Below are 22,106 nucleotides of genomic sequence, written 5' to 3' on the forward strand. Positions count from 1 at the left end.
GACCAGAACTTTGTAACTTTTTGTTGTACTGATGCAATCCTCTTAAGCTTCTTTCCCAGAAACGGCAGAATCTCCTTGCAGCCACAAGGTAACTATTATACAAAACCTTATACCACCTGTTTGTCCAGAGAAGATGAGATAAGCAACACCCACCACAGATCATGCCCAGGGACCTGCTGAGCAGCCTATCCTCCTCATCTCACCCGCACACAGGGCTGAAACAAGGACCAACATTAACCCCTAGCTCATTATACCACTAAAACCCCCACCCTGGGAGGGACTTATCTGCCATCTTTTCATCATGGGATATGTGCGCTAGCATGATTTCTCACTGTGCTTGCATGCCCTGCACTCCATCTCAAACATGTAATGATGCTCACTCCCTTCATGCATTACTCATTTCACCTCCAGAAAAACCCTTGACCTTGTTGGTTGGGGAGGCAGATCTGAGGCAGTCCATACCTCCCACCTCCCAGTTGGTGCGGCTCCTGCAATAAATCCTTTCTGCTTTGACAATCCTCGTTGTCTCAGTAATTGGCTTTCTGTGCAGTGAGCAACAGTGAACCCCCCTCATGGGTTCGTTAACATTCCTCCTCAGCCTGTTCAACATGAACACAATGAGGATGGGGACCTTTATGATGACCCACTTCCACTTAATGAATAGTAAATATATTTTCTCCTACTTATGATTTTTTAATAACATTTTCTTTTCTCTAGCTTATTTTATTGTAAGAATATAGCATATAATAATACAACATATAAAATATGTGCTAATTGCTTATGTTAATGGTAAGGCTTCTTGGTCAACAGTAGGCTATTTATTAGTAGTCTTCAGGGAGTCAAAAGTTATACTTTAGATTTTAAACTGTACAGAAGTCAGCAACCTGAACCCTTGTGTTGTTCATGATCAACCGTACTTTAAAACTATAAATTATTATATATTTAATTAATTATATGCATAATCTGATTCATAGGACACTTTAAACATATCACCAATGGAATTAAATATACAACAGTTCATAGAAACAAAATGTATTATCTGAAAAAAAGTCATCAGCTGACTCTGCTACTTGAGAAGCATCTGCTATACTGTAACAGACATTTGTTAAAATCCTCTCCATCCCCAAGATATGCACCACCTTCCAAAGTGTGAGGATCTGACTGTGAACATTCAGTGGATATTAACATAGTAAACTGCCAAAGTATTTCAACTATTTCCTCATGGAGAAATCTATGAAACAATCATACAGTACAAATGAGAGTTTAATCTAACAACTGATGGAATTTAGAGTGCAAAGACATCACAGCATTACCAAATAACCATATTCCAGATGATTCAAGTTTTATTCCCATATGGATTTAACTATATCCATGTTTCCTAATATAGTACTTTTCTCCCTTATCCAAGCTCAGACTGCCACTTCTCCTTACAAGCCAAACATTTCCTCTTTAACTAACATGCTTTCAATAGTTTAAGAGAGAAAATTCATGAAGAAGAAATATTGGATTGTGATAAACTATATTTTACTACTATAATTTGCATTTGGATAGAAAGATGACATGATAAAAGTCTTGCCAGGAAAAGCATATGCCCTTTTAATCCCTAATTGTTACTATAAATTCAATTCATTTTATAATATTTATCATCCCCTTTATTATTCTGGCAGGGAGAAATAAATTCCATACCACATTTACATAAGCATAAGAGAACAAAGCTGTGACTTATAAACTTTTATAAATTAGAAAGAGTTAAATATCGCAGTAGTTCTTAAATTTAAGAAAAACATTTCCAGTTTAGTTTAGTCTGGTGTGAATGAGTATTTACAAATAATTTCTAAATAATATATTAAGCATTCCTAAAGGGAGTTTCTCCTACATACTTTGGCATAAAAAATACATATTTCACTTCAAGACATATGTTTTCATTTGTAAATGAATTGTTCTCCATTTGACAGAAAAAGGTAGAGACTGAAATTAAAGAAATAACTGTTCTATTTTAAATTCCTAGAAAACAAAGATTAGGTCTACATAGTTTAGTACATTCTGATAAAACAGATTATATTCCTGCCTACAAATAAAATTTTATTTTAGAATATTTAGTTTATTAAAAATGCAAATATTTATGTATTTATGACTGTAGGTTGAGAAACTGGTGGTTACTATCGTTTTAGTAAATCTAAGAACCACCACTTTGAAGCTGAAAAAGTACTTAATACTTAGTCCAACTCTCAAGTGAAAACTGACTTTCACTCATGTTAATTAACATTCTTCCTGTTATGCACAGGTACAAATTCAGTTATTTGCAATTCCTCTATAACTTTACATAAAAACTCTGCATTAATGGAACCAACAAGAGCAGTTAATTTACCTTTTCAGTGGGAAATTAGTTACATTTAACTTTTCACATATACAAGAGTGGAATTCAAACTGTATTTTCAGTTGCAGAATGTAAATAATCAATTAGAGCAGTGATTCTTACAATTTTACAGACATTAAATTACATGGAAAGCTTTACTAAAATACAATGAATTCCACCCTCTAGAATTTCTGATTCAGTATGTCTAGGATGAGGCCCTTTAGTTTGCGTTGCTAACAATTTCCCACGTGCTACTCTTTGTGACCTAGTGACTGTGAACATCAAGATTTAGGAACTAAATTAACAAATTATCTGGACCTAATTCTCTTATACTTTCTAAAATTATCATTTCCCTACTTAAAGAGCAACTTATTATTAATATGAATGTCTTCAGGAAATAGTGACTCTAACAACAATTTACAAACACAAGAATTGAAGCACATATTTAAGACTAAGACATAGGGCAATAACAATTCTATATGAATCCAAATACAGTAAGTGGCACACTGTATCAACAGTTTATATCCTCACCAAAGTAAGTTGTCACTTTTCCTTGAACAAAGTTTCTAGATTTGATTATGTGTCACATTTGATAAAAGAAAACAATATGTGGAAGGAAATTATTACACGATACCAAAAGGCTGAAAAAGAATTTATTAGCAAATGTCCATCTCTAAATCAAAATGCCAAATTAATTCAACAAAAGGACATTACTGCCAGATGATATTAACACCAGGTCCCTAAAGGCCCCTGTGCATATTCAACAAAAACAACACAAAAAAGTCTCCATTAAAACATTAAAATATCAGTACTCTGTAAAAAAAAAAAATTTATATAATAACAATTTTAATTATAAAATTTACTTCACAGAGCTCTTATTTTCAGGATTAATCTACTACAAACCTAATATATCAGGGCAGGCAAGCATTTTTATTGTCTGTGGAACTGTGAGGTTAAAGGTCTTATCAAAAGCCACAAGATTAGTTAACCCAACTAGCATCCAAGTCTCCTGCCTGCCAGTGCTTTCATCACAAGACACAATCTCCCTCTACCATGCTGGGATAAAGACATGGAATGTTGTCTCCATGATACAGAAACTAGACATGATCAAAAATAAAGCTGACAACAGAATATTCTGTAAAACAGACAATAAAAGGTATCCCCACATTTATGTGGGAAAATTTCAGGTTAGAAAATACTGGAAGAATTGGGTATGGACAATTTATTAAGGTTCATTAAGTTGGCCGATCCAATTTGACTGCCCGTCTCTCTCCTAACCTCCCACTGCTAACAACTGAATGGCTTTATAGCATCTACGGACCATCAGGGACCAGAAATTATCTTCCCCAGTATTATTATTTCTCCTCATAGACTTTAATTTCACTTCAGTTTACATTTACATGTACAAGTTTCTCCTTGGTCCTCTAATTTAAAAAATTATCAACCAAAAATGAGACATTTTAAACGGACTTGTTATCACCTTAGCATAGTTTCAGACTCCACAGATTTGCTTTCCTCCATCTCTGCCTATCCTTAAAACATCTTACCTTGGGCATTTTTCCTCTTATTCTACATCATGTTCTCCCCCTGGAATACTTTATTCACTTTCATGGCTTAAAATATTCCAAGATGGTTTCCTGATATTATAATGGTTCCAAAATCTAAATCTCCAGCAAATGAATGAGTCTGAGCTACTGATTAAAATTCATTGATCAAAAAGTCAAAAAGCTGTAAAAGCAGAATTTAAAAATAACAATTACTAAATAAAAACAAAAAAAATGACTAGTGGTAATATAACTGTGTTTTTTATAGACTCCAATTATTTAATATTTTATGTGAACATATTTTCTAAAACACTATAACATAAAGGTGTACATTTCCATTAACCAGATCACAAAGCCTCACAAAATATCTAAAGATTTAACTATAGACATTTACATGTCTGTATTTGAAAGTTTAAAAAAAAAATTGTTGGAAGTTGGCTGGCTTTAATATCAACTCGATGGTAGTCTCCCTGAAAAGAAAAAAAAAAAAATAGCTAAAGGCATAAATTTATGACTAATTAGACCTGCTTATGGTCAATCAAGGATTCTAGAGCCATGCATCAAGAGACACCCATGAAATCAGTAAATTTAAGAGAAAGAAAAGAAGCAAAATATATAATAAATGATACAATGAATTTAGGATAGATACTTGTGATTGTGTTTTTTAAAATACTTGTCAAAGCAAACAAAAACACTCAGAGATGGAAGTGTCCTATATAAAATTATATCATAAAACATTACATTCATTCAAATAATCTAATGAATCTTTTTTTTGTGGGGTAGGGAAGACAGGGCTGGAGTGCAGTGGTCCAGTGATGGCTCACTACAGTCTTGAACTCCTGGCCTGAAGCAATCCTCTTGTCCTGGCCTCTCAAAACACCAGGATTACAGGGGTGTGCCACCATGCCCAGCTGCTATGATCTAATGAATCTTATACTGCAAACTGGGATATCTGAGGAAAAGACAGATAAAATTCCTGATCCAAAGAGATTATATTACTAAATGTGAGAGCCAGGACTTTAATACTCAATTCAGTAAGAATGTTCTACTATATTTTTACTCATTCATGTTTAAATAATATGTATCAACTAAGTTTGTGTAATTCTAAAAAAAAGAAAAAAAAGAAAAAAAGATTAAATCCGTATGGATTTTATTACATAAATTAAAAGTTTAAAAGAATCACTAGATTTATATAGTTTTAGCTATGAAAATTATCGTGAATGTTAGAGTTACATGTTTTAGAATGTGAATTTGGAGAAAAAATATACATAGTTAAATCTCAATCTAAGATGAATAATGCCATAGGTAAATGAAACTTAATGAGTAATTTTTTTGGTGGTTTCAAATATGCTAAACTGTTAAGCAAACAAACCTACTTTAGATATGCCTAGAATTAAGAATTTGCATTTGCTGTGATACTAAAATTTTGCTAAATTAGTTGACATATAGTCATTTAAAATTATAGCAAAGCAGATAAAATTATAGAATTCTCATGAATGACAAAGCAGACATACAAATACATTAGACTTTATAAAATATCAACCCTTCAAAGTACTTTATTATTTAATTCATTTTTACTGCTTCTTCAAGCTTGTTCATGGCATATAAATATATCTATATTTGTTTTTCAAGATTGATGTTCTGGTTTAAAGAGTTACTCAAACAGGACAAATTGAGAGAAATGCACAGACTGAAAATAAACACAATAGCTCTCTTTCGAAAACCTAATGAACTGAGAATGAACTATTAAAGCATCTGCAAAAGACAGACCAAGAAAAAAACACTTGTGATTCTGGCTCAAAATAAAGTCAATAAAGTTTCATGATAATGAGATCAAATAAATGTTAGATTAAACTATCATCCTCTATTCCCACAGCATTTTTAGATTTAGTGAATTTAAAATGTTCTAATATGTAAATATTCTACACTTTATAAAATAGTAATCATTAAGCATGCATAATGATTCAAGATTCAGATTTTTCCCCTACATTCCTTAGCTTTTAAAATAACCAGAAAACTATTCCCTATAACAGCTGCACACGCAGGACTTTGGAATGAAAAACTCAGATTTGCAAACTGAGTTTTGTTAGGTTTAACGGTAACCTAGTCAAAATCATCTTTTTCTTGTTTCTTAAGTCTTCTTTTCCACAAATTAAATTTATACATTTCAATTATACAGCTGTCACAAGGAATAGCCCACAACTCAGATAAAACAGAGAATGTAAACTGTTTCATAAAGATATTTTAAATACTGCAATATTTAGTATAAATATTTTATTGAATAAATACTACATGACATATAACCTATATTGTCTCACAGAAAGAAAACATTTTTCTGCCTTCTTCATCTCATTAGATATTTGTGTCTAAACTGAAAACTTAGTCATTTCTAAATTTTTAATTGTGGGGTTACTATCAAAAAGTGGAACATAATACTTCCATGATAATGAGCATTTCAGATGGTAATAAGGAAATCTAATTCAAATTTGTTTAATAATATGCTGAAATTACTCTAAGAATAAAACATTTCCACACTGATTAGACTAGTCAACAAGCTTCAAAAGACACAATACAGGAGGGAACAATCCTTTCCCCTAACATTAACCGATTTCAAAGGTTAGGTTATAACCACCCAAATCCTAGTCTCTATTAATTAACTACTATTGATCAGAGGCATTAAGTTATTCAAAATTTTTTATATACTTTCCTTCTCAGAGATAATGTGATATTTGAGCTTAATACTCCAATAGTGTCAAAGAAATTGCTTCAAACTTTACCATAACTAAAAAACGACTAAGGTCTGTTCAAGTACTTTAAAAATATATGTTTTACTAATTAGAAATGGATAAATATTAATGTTGCACTTAAAATTTATAGCATTGCTTTTCAGACAGTAATAGTAGTATAGTCATGGTTTCAAAGTTTATGAAGATCCATCCAAGTTGGATTATTTAAACTTGCAATAAATAGATGTATTTTCTTGGAAAAATATCTATTGTTACAGTAAAACTTGAGTTTCCTTTCTAACAAGATTGTATGATTACTCGTTTATATTGTTCTTTCCGCAGGAATTTACACACCCCCTGTTTGCATCCTGTTATTCACTTTGAGCTTCCCTTCCCTTTGCTATACTGTTTCCCTAATAGCGGGAGAGAGGGTCTAACTGCACACAAAAATCCTAATCAGTCAGCATGCTTCAAGTCTCTTCGTTTGCATTTAGCATTTGTTCAATTCATTAGAGTTACCCTTAAAATTCTGTTTTCTGTGTGCTATGAAATGTTGCATTGCCTTCCCAGACCACCGGTGATCTGGAGAAGACCTGGGGATTTTTTTTAAATCAATTATTCCCACCTTCCTTCTAACTCTTATGTTTCTGTATTGAATCATCTAAGAAACTGCTTAGGCTGTACCCATACCACTAAAACCCAAGCAAACATATCTGTAGTCTTCTTAAATTTTTGTATGTTTGGATTTGTCTTTCTGATGGGAAAGAAAATAATTTTTTTTACCTAGTTCAGGGCATAATCAAAGCCAGGCTAAGTCACTACATCAGACTCAGTAATATGTTTCTCAAAATACTGATTTCCTAGGTTTTACATAGAACCTATTGAATCAGCATACCCTAGAATGTACATTTTAATAAGTTTTCCAGGTAATTCTTATGCACACTGAAATGTGAAAACCAGTAAAGGATCTAAAATTAAGTATATGATGAAGGTAATGATACAAATAGGTAAAAAGATCCTACTGTCAAATATACTGAACCAGAATAAAAGACAAACTCATTAATGAAGAGCTAATACTTTTTAACAAGTATGAAATCCATGATGAGCCCTGTTAAACTGACATTCTTTATAGACTTTGAAATCTCCTTTACTTAAGGCAGTGAATAACCAGACACATGTTTAATCATGTATGCATATCTGTGTGTGTATATAACATATATATATGATGTACACATTAAATATATAAAGTACGTGTGTGTGTATGCATCTGCCTAAAGGGTAATTATGTTAGTACTTAAAGGGCACACTGGCTATGCTATGCAGCTTCAGCTCTGTTCCACTACCTTCTAAACAGTATAGGGACAACCTATATTTTTTTCTCTTTTTAATGTTTATAATTTGATTTCCCATTACAAAGGAGCAGGAAATGAAAAGGTAAAGTGACTCAAGTCTATAAATCTTTACCAGAGTCAAGGGAAAATGCCTCTCTGGCTTCTAGACAGTAAATTCTCCAAGGGTGGAGACCACATCTTATATGTCACAGAATCCGCCACCACACAGTCAAGCAGTTAGCACGGCATGTGAACAAATGCTAAGGAGCAGGGCAGTGTTCAATGAAGCTGAGAGTGGGCCTGAAGTTACAATCTACAGCAGTGGCTCCCAAACTTCAACATGCATCTAGCCCTGACACTAGGGGCCCCATCACCATAGATTCTAGGTGGAGTTCAAGAATTAGCATTTCTAACAAGTTCCCAAGTGATGCTCCTTGTCTGGAGACTGTACTTTTAAGAACCAGAGATCTCAGAAAATGTCCTCAGCGCTTTCCTATACAACAGTCCCCATAAAAAAGAAAAATTGAGATGTGGTCAAGAAAAACAATATAAGGAATGGAAACCTGGGTTCTAGTTTCAACTATATCACAAAATGACTACATGGCTGATAAACACATACTCACAGACATACCACTACATATTGCATAACTCATCTCCAAGATGAAGAGTATGGTAAAGATAAAACTGAAAACTCAAAAGTCTTTTAATAAAGATCAGAGAAAATTTAAGTGTCGAATGTGAAACTTTTAAATATATATTCTTTCCTGAAGTCACTACCATTAAATCAGACCATAACTGTTAAACTACATAGCCTCTGCTCAAAAGAACATAAAGGCAAGCAAGCAAACAAATAAATAGATGCTCAGTCTAAACACATCAAACATGTAAACATAGACCTAAAGGGAAATTAACTGTTTTGCAAGATTTTAAACAGAAATTACAAATTCAAGTATCTGTAAATGTGCTATCTAGGTACTTCCTAGTATCTAGACCAGCAGGATCAGCAGCATCTGAAAACTTGTTAGAAATGCAAAATCTCTGGCTACACTTAAAGCTACAGAATAAAAATATGTATCTTAACAAGATCCCTGTGTAATTTGTAAGCAAATTAAAGTCTGAGAAGCACTGACATAAGCCACTGAGATTTCATCATTAATTTCTTTACAACAGTTAGTAAAATGACATTTTAAAAAGACCATTTCCTTGAACAATCTATTTATAAACAGATAAAAGAGAAACCAAGAAATGATTTTACATGAGAAAACACTATTTTCAAACAAAAACTATTTAAAGTAATATATGATGATGAAATACTCTATGATTAAAACGGAACAAATATCATCTAGCTACCTAGATCAAAATCCAAAACTTTACAGCTGGAAAAACTGAGGTACAAGGATGCTACCTGGTTTAAAGTCACAAAGTTTGTCAGTGACACAATGGAGAATGAGATTTAATTCTACTGACTCATATAATGGAGTGCTCTTTCCAGTGGAAAAAAACTTTTAATTATTGATATGTTTTCCTACAGTAAACATACAATTAATATAAAGGATTATACATAATTTTGAAAGGATAAATGAAATGGGATATCTATAAAAACACAGAAAATCCATCAGTAATATATCACAGTGTTAATATGTGTTTTCTTCTTTTTATAAAAACAAAGAGAGTTAAAAAACTGAATTGGAAGAAGGGGAACTGAAATTGGACATACTCAATTTGAGCATAACTTCTAAATACATGATTTTCACAGAATGATATCATATATCTCTTAAATGGCTGCATTTTTCTGATGAAGGAAACTGGCAAACTGATTTTAGTACTTGTAAATTTGGCTTTGCCACTTAAAATTTTACTATATACCAATAAAAAAAAAACCTGTTTTTCACATCTAGCTAATTTTTATAGTTATTAACACAGAAACAGACAAAAGTATTTTGAAAGTTATTGTAGAAAAATTAAATTCTTCTGTCTTACCATCAAAGAAGCTCTTGGCTCTCAGGTAACTGACACTGAGCCTAAGAACTGAAAGTTTGTCCAGCTTATTTATAATATCTTGTGGAAAAGGTAGCAGGCTAGCCAAACGGTCCAACTCTGTATTAAGGCGGTCTCTATGTCGCTTGGAAGGATTTGACTTGACTCCTTCAGCAGGGATTGGCTTTACTCTAAAAGCAAACAAAATACCGTAAAAATCCTTTAAAATACAGAAAGCAAAAATTTCTATTGCATAATAACATCTCCTTGAATATCTCTAATATAACAAACTATTAAGATCTACTTCAAGTTTACATAAACCTTTCCAAAATCTGTAATCTCTTAATAAAAACAAGGGTTAAAATTCTTCATAATGTTTTATTAAAAAGGAAAATGCTAAATACATCTTATGAAAATGCTTACTTTTATTTCATTCATTTGTAGTACAGTGATTCCCAATAAACATATCTAGGATTCCCTCATCCCTCCCAAACACAGTTACCATTGCTAAGGCAAAAAAACTAAGAGATGTCTGCAATAAATTATATGAAAATCATGCTTCCTTTGCTATCTTTCACAAGAAGCATCTAAGCATCATTTATGTTGTAGATAAATAGGAACAACCCTACATGAAAAGTTTATCTTCATCATCTTCAGCTTTCTGTATTTATATACTTTCATCCTATTAGGGATGACTTCCCCAAACCCTTCTGGTACCTGCAAATGATCCTCCAGCAATCCAATGTAGTCCTCAAATATTAAAAAAAGGAATAAATTTGACTTTCATTATTTATATTTGTTGTTGACAATTATTAGAGGCTAACTGTAATTAATGGCGACTTTTGCTTTCATGGCTAGGCAGTAATTCTATTTATTCACTTACATAGTCTTTGTCTCAATTAGAAAGTTCAAGGAAACCCTAACAATTTAGCATAATTTTCATCTACAAGAGAAAACATTTTTGGGTAGAAGAGGAATGTGAGGCTATAAATGAGAAATTAGATAACTTCATACAGAGGCCTTAGCCAGGATTTCACAGAAGAAATTAATCACTTAAAAGTGAATTTAATGATCATCAGACACCCATGCTGAACTGGAAAATCAAACAAAGTAATGTTTAGACTATTCCTCTATACCTTTCCATTAGCCAAAAAAAAAAAAAGTATCCAGAGTTTTCTTACAACAAAGACATTTTTGACAATTCAAATGGAGTTATACTGTCTTATGAAGTGGAAAGTGGCCTGGGTATAGTACCATTAGTTTGATTCAATAATAAACTTTCTAGAAAATTTATGTTTTCAATGATAAATGTGAAGAACTAATACTTTATGCATAAAAATGATGAAAGTATGAAATTTTAACATGCTGTTTACACTGTTCCTAGAAAGTAATTTCTTCAGCACTTGTCTATTTTTCTCTATCAGAGTTCATGTTATTTCAACAAAAAAAGGGTGATAAATTGGTTAAATGGTGTGTGTGTGTGTGTGTGTGTGTATAAAGTCAACAGATACTGTCTCAGGCGATGTGTTACAATTGCACATATAATTGAAATTGGTGACTGTTTCCCTATCCTCCCCTAAACATATTGCATTTGTAATCAAATTCAAGTCACAGCTAATCACTGCATTTCTCCAATTAGTCAAGTGAATTTCAATTTTTACCTATAATGTTTCTCTACCTCCTTATATAAATCTCTACTTGTTAATTAATAACATGTTAACAAATATTTGTTTGCACTCATCATGTCCTGGACAGCCCAGGAAAACACTCTTGTACTAAATATTGAGAAAGCATTATGGGAGCTAAGTAGAAGGAGCAACTGCTTGAAAAAAGATTTTATAGAAAAGATGGCATCTGAGATGGATCCTGACAGATGAATAGGATTTCATGAGGATGCATAACTGGGGAATGCAAAACTATGACAAGTACCCTGTTTGAAGTGTGAAGCACAGGGCAAAAGAGAGAGCAGAAAAGGAAAGACAGTTAGGGCCACATTAATTTCAGTGACTACTGAACACCTACCATGTGCTAGGTGGGGAATGCTGGGAGGTTAACAAAACATACAAGAACTTCTTTCTCATGGAGTTTACATTGCAGTTGGAGGAGAGAGAAATAAACAAATAGCTTTTGGGCTAATAAGTGCTAAAAAGGAAAATAAAGCAAGTAAGGAACTAAGGAGTGACAGAGGTGCTGGTTTTGATAGCCAGGGAAGGTCTCTGATGTGATGTTTCAGTACAGCATAGATAAAATGAGGTAATGAGCCATGTGGGTGTCTGATGAAAAAGTGTTCTAGATAGAGGAAACAGCAAGTTTCCTCAAAGTAATGGCAGAAAATTGAACTTTGGTACCTGGGAGTTATCTTAAGAATTGAGCTGGGACTTACAAGATCAGCCTTTGTTTTACTAAGCTGCTTTGGTGATAAGAGAATGCAGAAAGCAGGGCAGGGCTCACTGAGGTTAGGATTTCCATCACTCAGGAACTTCTTTCTAAAATATAAATCTATGTCACTAATCTGATTAAAATCCTTCAACAGCTCTGGACTGTCCATGTTTCTCAACATAGCACACATTATCATTCTAGCCTCTATCTACCCCTCTGCCTTCCTTTCCTCCAGCCTTGTTAGCACAAGTCATCCTTGTTAGCACATCTCAGATCTAAGAACTTAACAGCTATTGACATGTACTTTGGCGCTTTCATGACCTCCTTGTTCTGTTTCCATCCCCTTCAGGTCCCTGCTCAAGTAGATTGCTTTTATGAAATCTTCTCTAACCTACCTCAGAATGGATTACTCTACTCTGCTCCATATGACTTGTGCCTCTCACATGAATGTTTTATACACCCATTCCATTAAGGAATATTCTATACAAATAATGTCACATAAATTGAAAATTTATGTATATACAGTCCTGCACTCTTGGTAGCTTTCCAGTAATGATTATGAATCACTGGAGAGAAGAGAGTAACACAAACACCAAAGCAAGACAAGCTGATATGACACAGGGAGAACAATAACTTAAAGGCAGCCCTCCATGCGGTACTGCTGCCTATGTTGTGCTGGTTCTTGTAGTAGTCAATCCTACACTAGATGCTGAGACTGCATCTTTATGCAAAATTGTCCACATCTCTTGTGTATTACTGTGTACTTCATGAAATATTCAGCATGAGATCAAATTTCCATTAGACAAGTGTTAAGTAACCTAATTGCATATACTTGCTTGTCTGTGAGTCTTATTACTATCATTTTTGTATCCTTAGTGCCCAGGATAGTACCTGACTCTCAATTAATGTTCGCTAACCAAAACTGTTCAGAAAAGAAATGATCAGACCCTGACCAAGGCAGGGATAGTAAAGATGATAAGAAGGGCTGCCCTGAAGAGAAATTTAAGCCAGACTCAAATGCCCCTGAACTAAACTGACTTGGTGTAGGAAGTAGGGGAGAGAACACCATTTAGTGAGGAGGGATTGGCAAATGACTCTGTCATTTGTAGCTTAGAAAAACTACCTTTCCTTATTTGAGGTGTGCCAAGCAAGGAGAAGAGTGGCTTGAACAGACCACAGCAATACCAACCTTCAGGCACAGGGCTGAGGAAGAGGCACAAGCAAAGACAACAAAGAAGAAATCATAAGACACACAGGAAAAGAAACAGGGTAAAATATTTTGGAGGTCACAGAAGAAAGGCAGAAGAACAGAGGAATCAAGGAAAGTCAGAGCTGAGAAGTATCCACTGGACTCAGCAATTCAAATGTGCTAGGTTTGAAGCCTTTATAGTGTCAGATTGTTAAAGCCAAAGAAATACATTTGACCCACTTTTTTCACTGATTTCATAAGAAATATTCAGAATTATTTTGTGAAAATATTTTACACATATCCATACATATTGAAGATGTACAGAAAAATTAAAAATCAAGAGTAATGCTATATTAACTACACTTGACTTGGGTTATGCTAGTGCTTTTACTTTTAGATTGTCTTTAAATCTATACAAAACTACACTGCCAACCATTATTTTAAAAAAAAGGTTATGCTTGAAATATAAATAAACATTGCTGTAAGATTGGATTTGGGAGCTCTGGAGATCAGAAATCTCCTGAATTAGACTGTAAGATGTTGGTCAGGCAAGGAGCAAGTTATTATTTTTTTTAAACCTTAACCTCAAAAATCCTGTCCCAACCTGTTAATCAAAATTGTTGTGTAATAAAGGCCCTAGCAGACTGCATGCCACCCTTCTGTTTTAGAAACCCTGCACACTGTAACTGCTGGTGGTAACAGGCCCAATAGTGCATCCAAAGCCAGTTTGAATGCTATCTTTAAAGACTTTCGAACATCCTCATCTAAAATGTCTGTTAGGCAACTAGTGCTTAAAGCAACGTCAAAAAAATTAACAACCTAGTTTAATCATAAATTAATATAACTTTGTTATATATAATATTTATCATAAAACCTCAAGATGATGTGCAAAGATACAGTTTCAGTAATCGTCCAAGATTAAAGTGACATTTTTCTAATAAGAGATTAATTACCTCTCACAGTACTGAGTTTGCTCTATCGGCTCTTTTCTTGGAGTGATTTAATCAACGCCCACTGCTTCAGTGCACTTACCAATGAGTTTTTATCTCTGTTTCTAGCCCCTGCACCAGAATGCCCTCTCATTCATATTCCCCAGAACTTGGACACCTCATTCTTGTCATGTGCCACTCTCCATCCAACAGCTAGGATTTGAAGTATTCCTCAATAAAATCCCCCCTACCATTCTAACTACACCCAATAAAGCCCAACTCTTAACCTTACTCATTCTTCACTTCTGTCCCCCAGCTTCAGTGCATACTTATCGCTGAATATGAGTTTCACATATTTACAATCATAAACTACGTGCATAATGGAATACTACAGAGGTGATATATAGTATAAACGGAGTCAAACTTTCATTGTTAGTCTGAATACAGCTGGATATTTTACTTCCCTAAGAGGCAAAAAACATATCAAACACTTCTGAGAATTCTAGCTACAAGCCACTTTTAATGAGTCAGAATTATTCTGCCACTCTCCTGTTACTACTGCTCTACAACTATGATAGGTTCTTCTCTTTCCCTCTGTCCACTATACGTAGGGAGAGATGATGAGGTATACATAACATAATTTCTAGCACAAAACACTAGCAGTGAAAACCAGGAAAATGAAATATGCCCTAGAAATCACTGATTTCCACTGGCCTGAATCATTAACAATGTTCTGCTTTCCCCCTTCCTCTATGCAAATACACTGTTTTCTTTTCTTTTTTTTAGTATTGCCTCTTAAACCCACATTAAAATGTATCCGCTATACCCAAATCACTAAAACATTACAGAAAAATTTTAGGTAGTGGTTAATTATTAAATCAGTAAATCTTAAGTACCTACTATGAGGAAGCTCTGGTATCTTCAAAAACAAATAGAAGATAGTCCTATCTATAAAGACCTCATTTTTCCTACTGGGAGGAAATACATTCTATAACATGACAAAATCAAACATAATATATTGCTCAATAACACAGTTGCCGTAAAAGAGAGTCTCAAGAGTTTATGGAGATATGGCATCTAAATAAGGTCTTAAATACAGACAAGACACTTCTGGTTTCAGATGGCAGAATACATAGCTTTCCACAACTACCTTCTATTCCAGTAAATTACGCCAAAACAAGAAAATCAAGGGACAAGAACACAAACCCTGTCTCCAATGAATGTATGAGACATGTAAACTCAGCTGCAAATAATTATGAAGATAAAAAAAATAGGTAGAAAAATCAATAACAGCATAGAACAGGATGGAAAATGTAATCACAGTGGCTTACTTAGTTCAGCAGTAAACCATACCTAGACAAAAATAATGAATCACCTAAAGTGGATTTAATCCAAAATCAGGATAAAATTATATTGGAAAGCAGGTGAAAGCTGAAAGGTGAAAAAGGTTAAGCAGAGCTCAAAGAGTACAAAAATCCTTATCTACCACAATAAGGCAATGAAAGATAATACCTTACATGCCATACTTAAGATGCACCATGTATTGGCTTTTTAAATATGCATGCATTATTTAATAGGAATATATTTTTAAATAATGTTTTAATTAAAAAAGCAAAAAGAACAAACTAAAAACTGAAAAATATAAGACAAAACAAATGAATATGTAAAGAACACCTCAAGTAGAAAATCTGCAAATACACATACTCCTACTACCACACACAACCATAAATCCCAACATATAAATTATCTACCTCACCTTTTTTTGCCTATGAAGCTGATAAGATTTTTTAAGCGAAAATGCAAGGATATAGGTACACCCACAGACTAATGATGGAAATGTAATTAGCAATTTTTGTACAGTAATTTGACACTATTCCCAGAGTGTAATATTTGGCTCAGGCTTAAAAATGTACATATTTTTCTACTCCCAAATTCCACTTACAGGAATTTTTCCTAAGGAAATAAACCACATAAAAATTTACATGTCTCAAGGATATTCTCTGAAATACTAGTTAAAATACGGAATGGTAGAAAATAACAAAAATTTCCCCTAAACGACAATAGTTAAATAAATTATAGGCTATTAACACAACAGAGTACTATAGAGCCCTTAAAACAATGTTTTAAAGGGGGGAGGTAGGTAGTAAATCAGTAAGATAGGAGAAAAGGCTCTAAGAGGAAAGGACATGAATAAAAGTGTGGTGATGAGCAAGGACAAATCACGTATGGGAAATGGCAGATAATTTATTTCGGTCACAACACTAACTATTTGAGGAGAAACAGCAGATGATAGAAGATCCCTAGGATATGGCAGTACCATTATGCATCACTGAATTTATTCACCTGGACAGTACTGTGAAGTCAGTAAGAAGATAAGCTTTGAAGTCAAAAGACCTGGGCTCCAATATCCAAACTCTGCTTTTTCATTTACTACCTGAGCAATTTTGAATCTGAACTGCAGTTCCCTACCTATAAAATTAAACAGTATTACCTTTCCTTAGTACTACTATAAAAATGAAATAAATGTATGCAAAGCACTGTGCAGAACACTCGTATCACAGTAAGTGCTAATAAACAGTTTTCTGTTGTATTAAACTACTCTGCAAAAAACCAATTTTAAATAAGTGCCAAAGTAGAAAGGTTCTGTTGTTGAAGATTTGCATGGTATTTATTTCTGAGTAACTGTCTCAATTAAATACATGAATAAGCATGTACTTTCCAAGTTTATTCACCAGTGAAGTAGCACATTTCAGCTGTAACTGTAATTGAGAACATAATCACATACTGCCTCTTACTGTTTCAAAGGGGAATTGATTGCTCTGTGATAATGTAAGGTAAAATTATTTACAGAACAGTATGCGTTTGTTTCGGTTATATCTTTAGCAGTCTTTACGGTTATAAAATGCTTTTATTTTGCTAGTTTTAGTTGTGAGAGTGGTAGCCTAGGTGTTAACTGCCCTGCTTTATTGATCAAGAAACTTGCCCAGATCCACAACAGAATGGAAAGTAGACCTCAGTTTTAAGTTTAGATCCAGTGCTCTCAATTATACCTCTTTCCTCTTTTTGCCATTTAATGTTATCTATAACTAAATATTTTCACTCACTCCATTTGTTCAAATGTGCAAGTGTGTCCATAGCCACTATGCATCAGCTATCTAAATAAAGTTACTTGAGAGAAAAATGATGATGGAGAAATAATTATATAAATGAAAAGACTTTTTATTTTAGATGCTATTTAGAAAACGGCATCATATATTTATATGAAATATTTAATAAGCACTATATAATATAAGCAATAAAATTCGGTTAAGTAGGTATTATAAAAACAAGGTTCATGACGTTTAAATAGAATGAACAACTATTTAGTAAGAAAAAGACAATGATTTTGTTATTAATATGATTACTATGCTAATAAAGTAAAAGCTTGCATCAGTATGCATTTTAACCCAACAGTTTAGGGTCAGAAGTTATATTGAGTTCTGACATTTCATGATGTCTGGCTTAATGAGCACTACTGCTGGTATCATTTTTTAGTATATAAGTCTTTTATGCAACACCTATTATTTGCTGACATTCAGTACTAACTTTCTACAAATACGGTAAATTGCAATACAAAACTTTTTCCGTATTAATACAACTTTGAAAATACAAAAATGTATCCAAAGTTAGTATCACTAGAGAAAAATAGATTCTTCTAAACTTTTATAGTGGGCTTTGCAACTATCTTCGCGAGATAAAATAACAGAAATGCTTTCATCTCCAAAGAAAATAAAATAAAAAGAACAGAATTTAAGTAGAAAATATTTGTTCTTTTTTTGAGCAGGGTTACTAACTATGGAGCAACATTCCTAGGGAAGTGATACTGGATTTTATTCTGAAGGTTATCTTTGAAATTTTCTTCTTGAAGAAAGGAACATGGACGGACATCAGGTTGCTTCTGATTCTTTAATTTCCTAGCTTTCATTACTCCAAAGAGAAAGGAAACGTTTATTGAGAGTGTACTATGTACAAGATAACTTTAGTGGGGTTAAATTTAACACATTTAAAATATATTTCCTCTAATAAAGATAATTTTTATTCTGAGACCTGCCACTAGAGGGAGTTTATTTTGCTTAATAAATTCAATTGAAGATTGACTGAAAGAGCTTCAGGTTACAATTATGTCACCTATTTTATTCTAAAATGTTATGGAATTGTATATGTAAATGAGCATCTTTTTTTTAACAGTCCTATAATTATGCTACAGTATATTTTCTCTGTATGTAAAATTAAATAGCTGTTATTTAAGGAGTCAAATTTAAGTATATCTGGGTAATACTTTCAGGTCAAAACAAGATGCATTTCTGCTGGCATATTTTAGGTCTCAGTTACAAACTGGAAGTTTGATCTAAAAAACTCACATTAAAGTTTAGTGACCTCATTCCTAAAATAAACTTTGATTAAGCTGCATTATAAAGTTAGCCATTTTTCATTCAGGTAAAAATAATTTACATAAACACTTTCACTTGGTCACACAAATGCCAGCACTAGGCTTTACTTGCAGAGCAAGCTGGTGATATTTAAGGCATTTATATGATTAGTAGCAACTCATGGTGTTCAGAAAAGATCTGATAAACACCTATGTTAACTAAATAAAATGCAGATGAATGATGAAAATACTTTTGTTATATTGTAAGAAATTATGAAACACAAATACATTAAAGTCTAAGGAACTACATTAAAATATGAAGATAAAAAAATGAAGATAATATAATAAAAGGTACATCTTATACAAATAAAAGAAAAATGTAATATGTTAAAAAGGAAGACCTTTGATAACATACTGCATTTATTTTTGTTTACAAAACTATCTAGGTCCTGTAAACATGCTAAATGAAACCCAGTATCTTAAGAACACATTAGAGAGATCTTCAAGTTTTCTTACCATATACATAAAACTCATAATACTCATATATTATGCTAAGTGTGTTACAGTATTAATAAATACACAGAACAGGCATTTGGGATGCTTCCCAATTTTAACCATCAAAGTCAAAATCAAATTATACAAACACATTTTAATATAAGAAACTATTCTACAAAATTAAAAGTATTGTAAATCAAAGTCTCTCTCAAACTGCCAAAAAAAGTTCTGATTTGATGATATTCCTGTAAGACACACTGTACCATAAAATTTCCAAATTTTAATGATGGTCTATGTACAGATGAACATCTGTTACTGCCAATTCATAAGTCTAGATCTGAATAACTATGGTAACTGAAATTCTTAAACTCCAGAATAATAAAGCTTTTAAATCAATAATTGGTTTTAAGTATTTCTTAAGCTGTTATTTTTTTAGTTTGCATTAGTGATGGTTAAGTTTTAAGCAAAATGCACACTTCTGATTTGCTCTGAACAGACGTTTAAGCCTTCTGAAAAGCGTTCACGAAAATGTGAAAAATATAGGTGAAGTAACTCAGAAGTAAAAATCAGTAATAAACACATGAATACTCCCAACTTACAAAAGGAAATCTGCCTCAAGCATGGATTTTTTTTCTCAAAATATTATTCTATTCGCCGTCTCACACAAATATCCCACCCAAACAAACAAAAAAACAAAAATACAAGTTCGTACTCACTCTATCAGAACTGACAAAACTTTGAAGTAAAGGGGAAAGAGTTACAGGCAGATGCTAAGAATGAAAATTTCTCTCTCAGATACAGTCCTAATTTATTTTACAGTTCCTAAAGCCACCCCTAAAGTGATAAGGTTCCCAAAAGGGTGTCTAAGCAAATAAAAAACTCCTCCACCTTATCCTGTCCACTACACCCACTCCTACCTGCTACCATCTGTATCCACTTCACCGACGTGGTCACGATGAGCGCTACAAAATTACTGCCTAATAAGTAATTAAGATAGCGCAACAGTAAGCAGTTGCTATAGACCACAAAATACCTTTAGAGACACCCAGCCCTTTCCTTCAAGACGGCATGTGTCTAGCTCTTCTAAAACATTTCGCTCCACCAAACTCCATACAAAAAATGAGAATTAAGCCTGTCCCCTAAACTAACTCATGCGGCTATTAAAAGTGGAAGGGGATAGCAAAGCGGGTTTATGCTAACTAATCCACCAGGACCACAAGGCAGATCAGAGCTGTCAACAAATCACGACCAAAGAAAAAAGAACAGAGTTGCATTTGAGAGAGGGTGCGGGTGCGCTGGTGACTGAGGGACAATATTTAAAATGCAATAACTGAGAACCGCAAAAATCCAAGTCCTCAGTCTCTCCACCAGCCTCCAAGTCTCGGTTCCATGGGCCGTGTAGGGAACGGACCTAATCCCCCGGATCGCGGGGATTTGGGGGTGGGGTGGGGCAGCCTCCCGCACCCGCGCGCCTGGGCGCCCAGCCCCCGCGCCGGGGACGCGCTCCGGACACTCACGTTTTCTGCACCGGCTTCCGCCGCTTGCGACTGGCGTAGGTGATGTTGGCGCTGCTGCTGTTCATGGTGCCCAGCCGGCGGCGGCAGCTACTCCCCGAGGCGGGCGCCGAGGTCCCCAGGACCCGGTGGCGGCTGGGACGACGGCGGCGGGAGCGCCGGTTGCACGCAGCCGCGCCCGCTCCACCTGCGTCCTCTCCGGGTGGGGGCGAGGGCGCGGCGCACCCCGCGCTCCGGCTCCCGCAGCCCGCGCCGCCGGTCCAGGTGAACCGCCCGGGCCTGGCGCCGTCAGGGGGGTGGCGGCGGCGAGGGGCGGAGACCCGCAGGCTCGGCGGCGCAGGTGCCGTCTACACCGGCGGAGGCGGTGCGCCAAAGCCCGCAGGTGAGGCTGCGCGGGCGGAGGAGGAGCCTGGGCCGCCTGTTTGGAATCCTGGCCTGGGTCGCGCACGCTAGCGCCGCGCCCCGTGACCGTCGCCGCGGCCCCTTGGGTGACGGAGGCGCCGCCGCGCTGCTCCCGGGGCTTCCCCAATCCTGGGTGCTTCCCGCCCGCGGAGCTCGGGCGCCAGCCTCTAGTCCCGGCTGCCCGCAGCTTCCGTTTGCCTACACGGCTGTCCCTGGTCAGAGCCGGCGGTCCTGGGCACGCTCTCAGGAACGAGCGTCGAGAGGACTCCCCGGACGCCGTCTCCCGCCGCCGCGCGCACCGGCTGAATAGCAGAAGCGCCCCCGACCCCTCACCGGCCCCGCCCCTCCCAGATCCCGCGTGGCCCCGCCCCGTCCTGCTGGCCCCGCCCATCTGGATTCCATTCCATCTTCCTTGTGGGCCCCACCTTCATCCCGGCGCGTGATGACGTAGCACGTAACGACGCCCTCCGGTAGCCATCTTCGTGAGGTCTAGGGGAGTGTTCTACTGTGGACCTGTTTCCACTCTGGAAGGAAGTGTGACAACAGATTACTCATAGGCAAACTCGTCTCTAGACTATATCAAGTATATCAAGATATGCCACATAACTTTACTTCACCTATTTGAGAGACAGTGGGTCAGCAAACTTTTGGCTAAAAGTTACAGTGAGCTGGTATTGGACTGAATATTTCCCTAGTTGGGAAAGCTTCAGAAGGCTACATTTGAGTTGAGACTTGAAGGCCAACAGTTTTCTTGGCCTTTTCTTTCTTTTTTTTTTTTTGGTCTCTGAGGTAGACAGTAGAATAATGGTACTGTTGTGTCATGGAAAACAGTGTGCAGAAATGTTGGGAGTAGTGA

At 35.3% G+C, this 22,106-nt stretch overlaps 1 protein-coding gene across 1 annotated transcript in view; it reads right to left on the reverse strand.

The window, feature by feature from the left end:
* Nucleotides 1-21,570, reverse strand: part of AHR (aryl hydrocarbon receptor) — a 48,881-nt gene extending 27,311 nt beyond the window's left edge. The window contains exons 1-2 of the mRNA XM_012781019.3: nucleotides 20,852-21,570; nucleotides 9,938-10,125 (exon numbers count right to left, since the gene is read on the reverse strand). Of these exons, the coding sequence (XP_012636473.2) occupies nucleotides 9,938-10,125; nucleotides 20,852-20,916 (253 nt within the window). The 5' untranslated portion in view covers nucleotides 20,917-21,570. The remainder of the gene's footprint in view (nucleotides 1-9,937; nucleotides 10,126-20,851) is intronic.
* Nucleotides 21,571-22,106: the final 536 nt, after the last annotated feature.

Source organism: Microcebus murinus, chromosome 9, assembly GCF_040939455.1.
Source record: "Microcebus murinus isolate Inina chromosome 9, M.murinus_Inina_mat1.0, whole genome shotgun sequence".
In the NCBI taxonomy this organism is placed as follows: Eukaryota; Metazoa; Chordata; class Mammalia; order Primates; family Cheirogaleidae; genus Microcebus; species Microcebus murinus.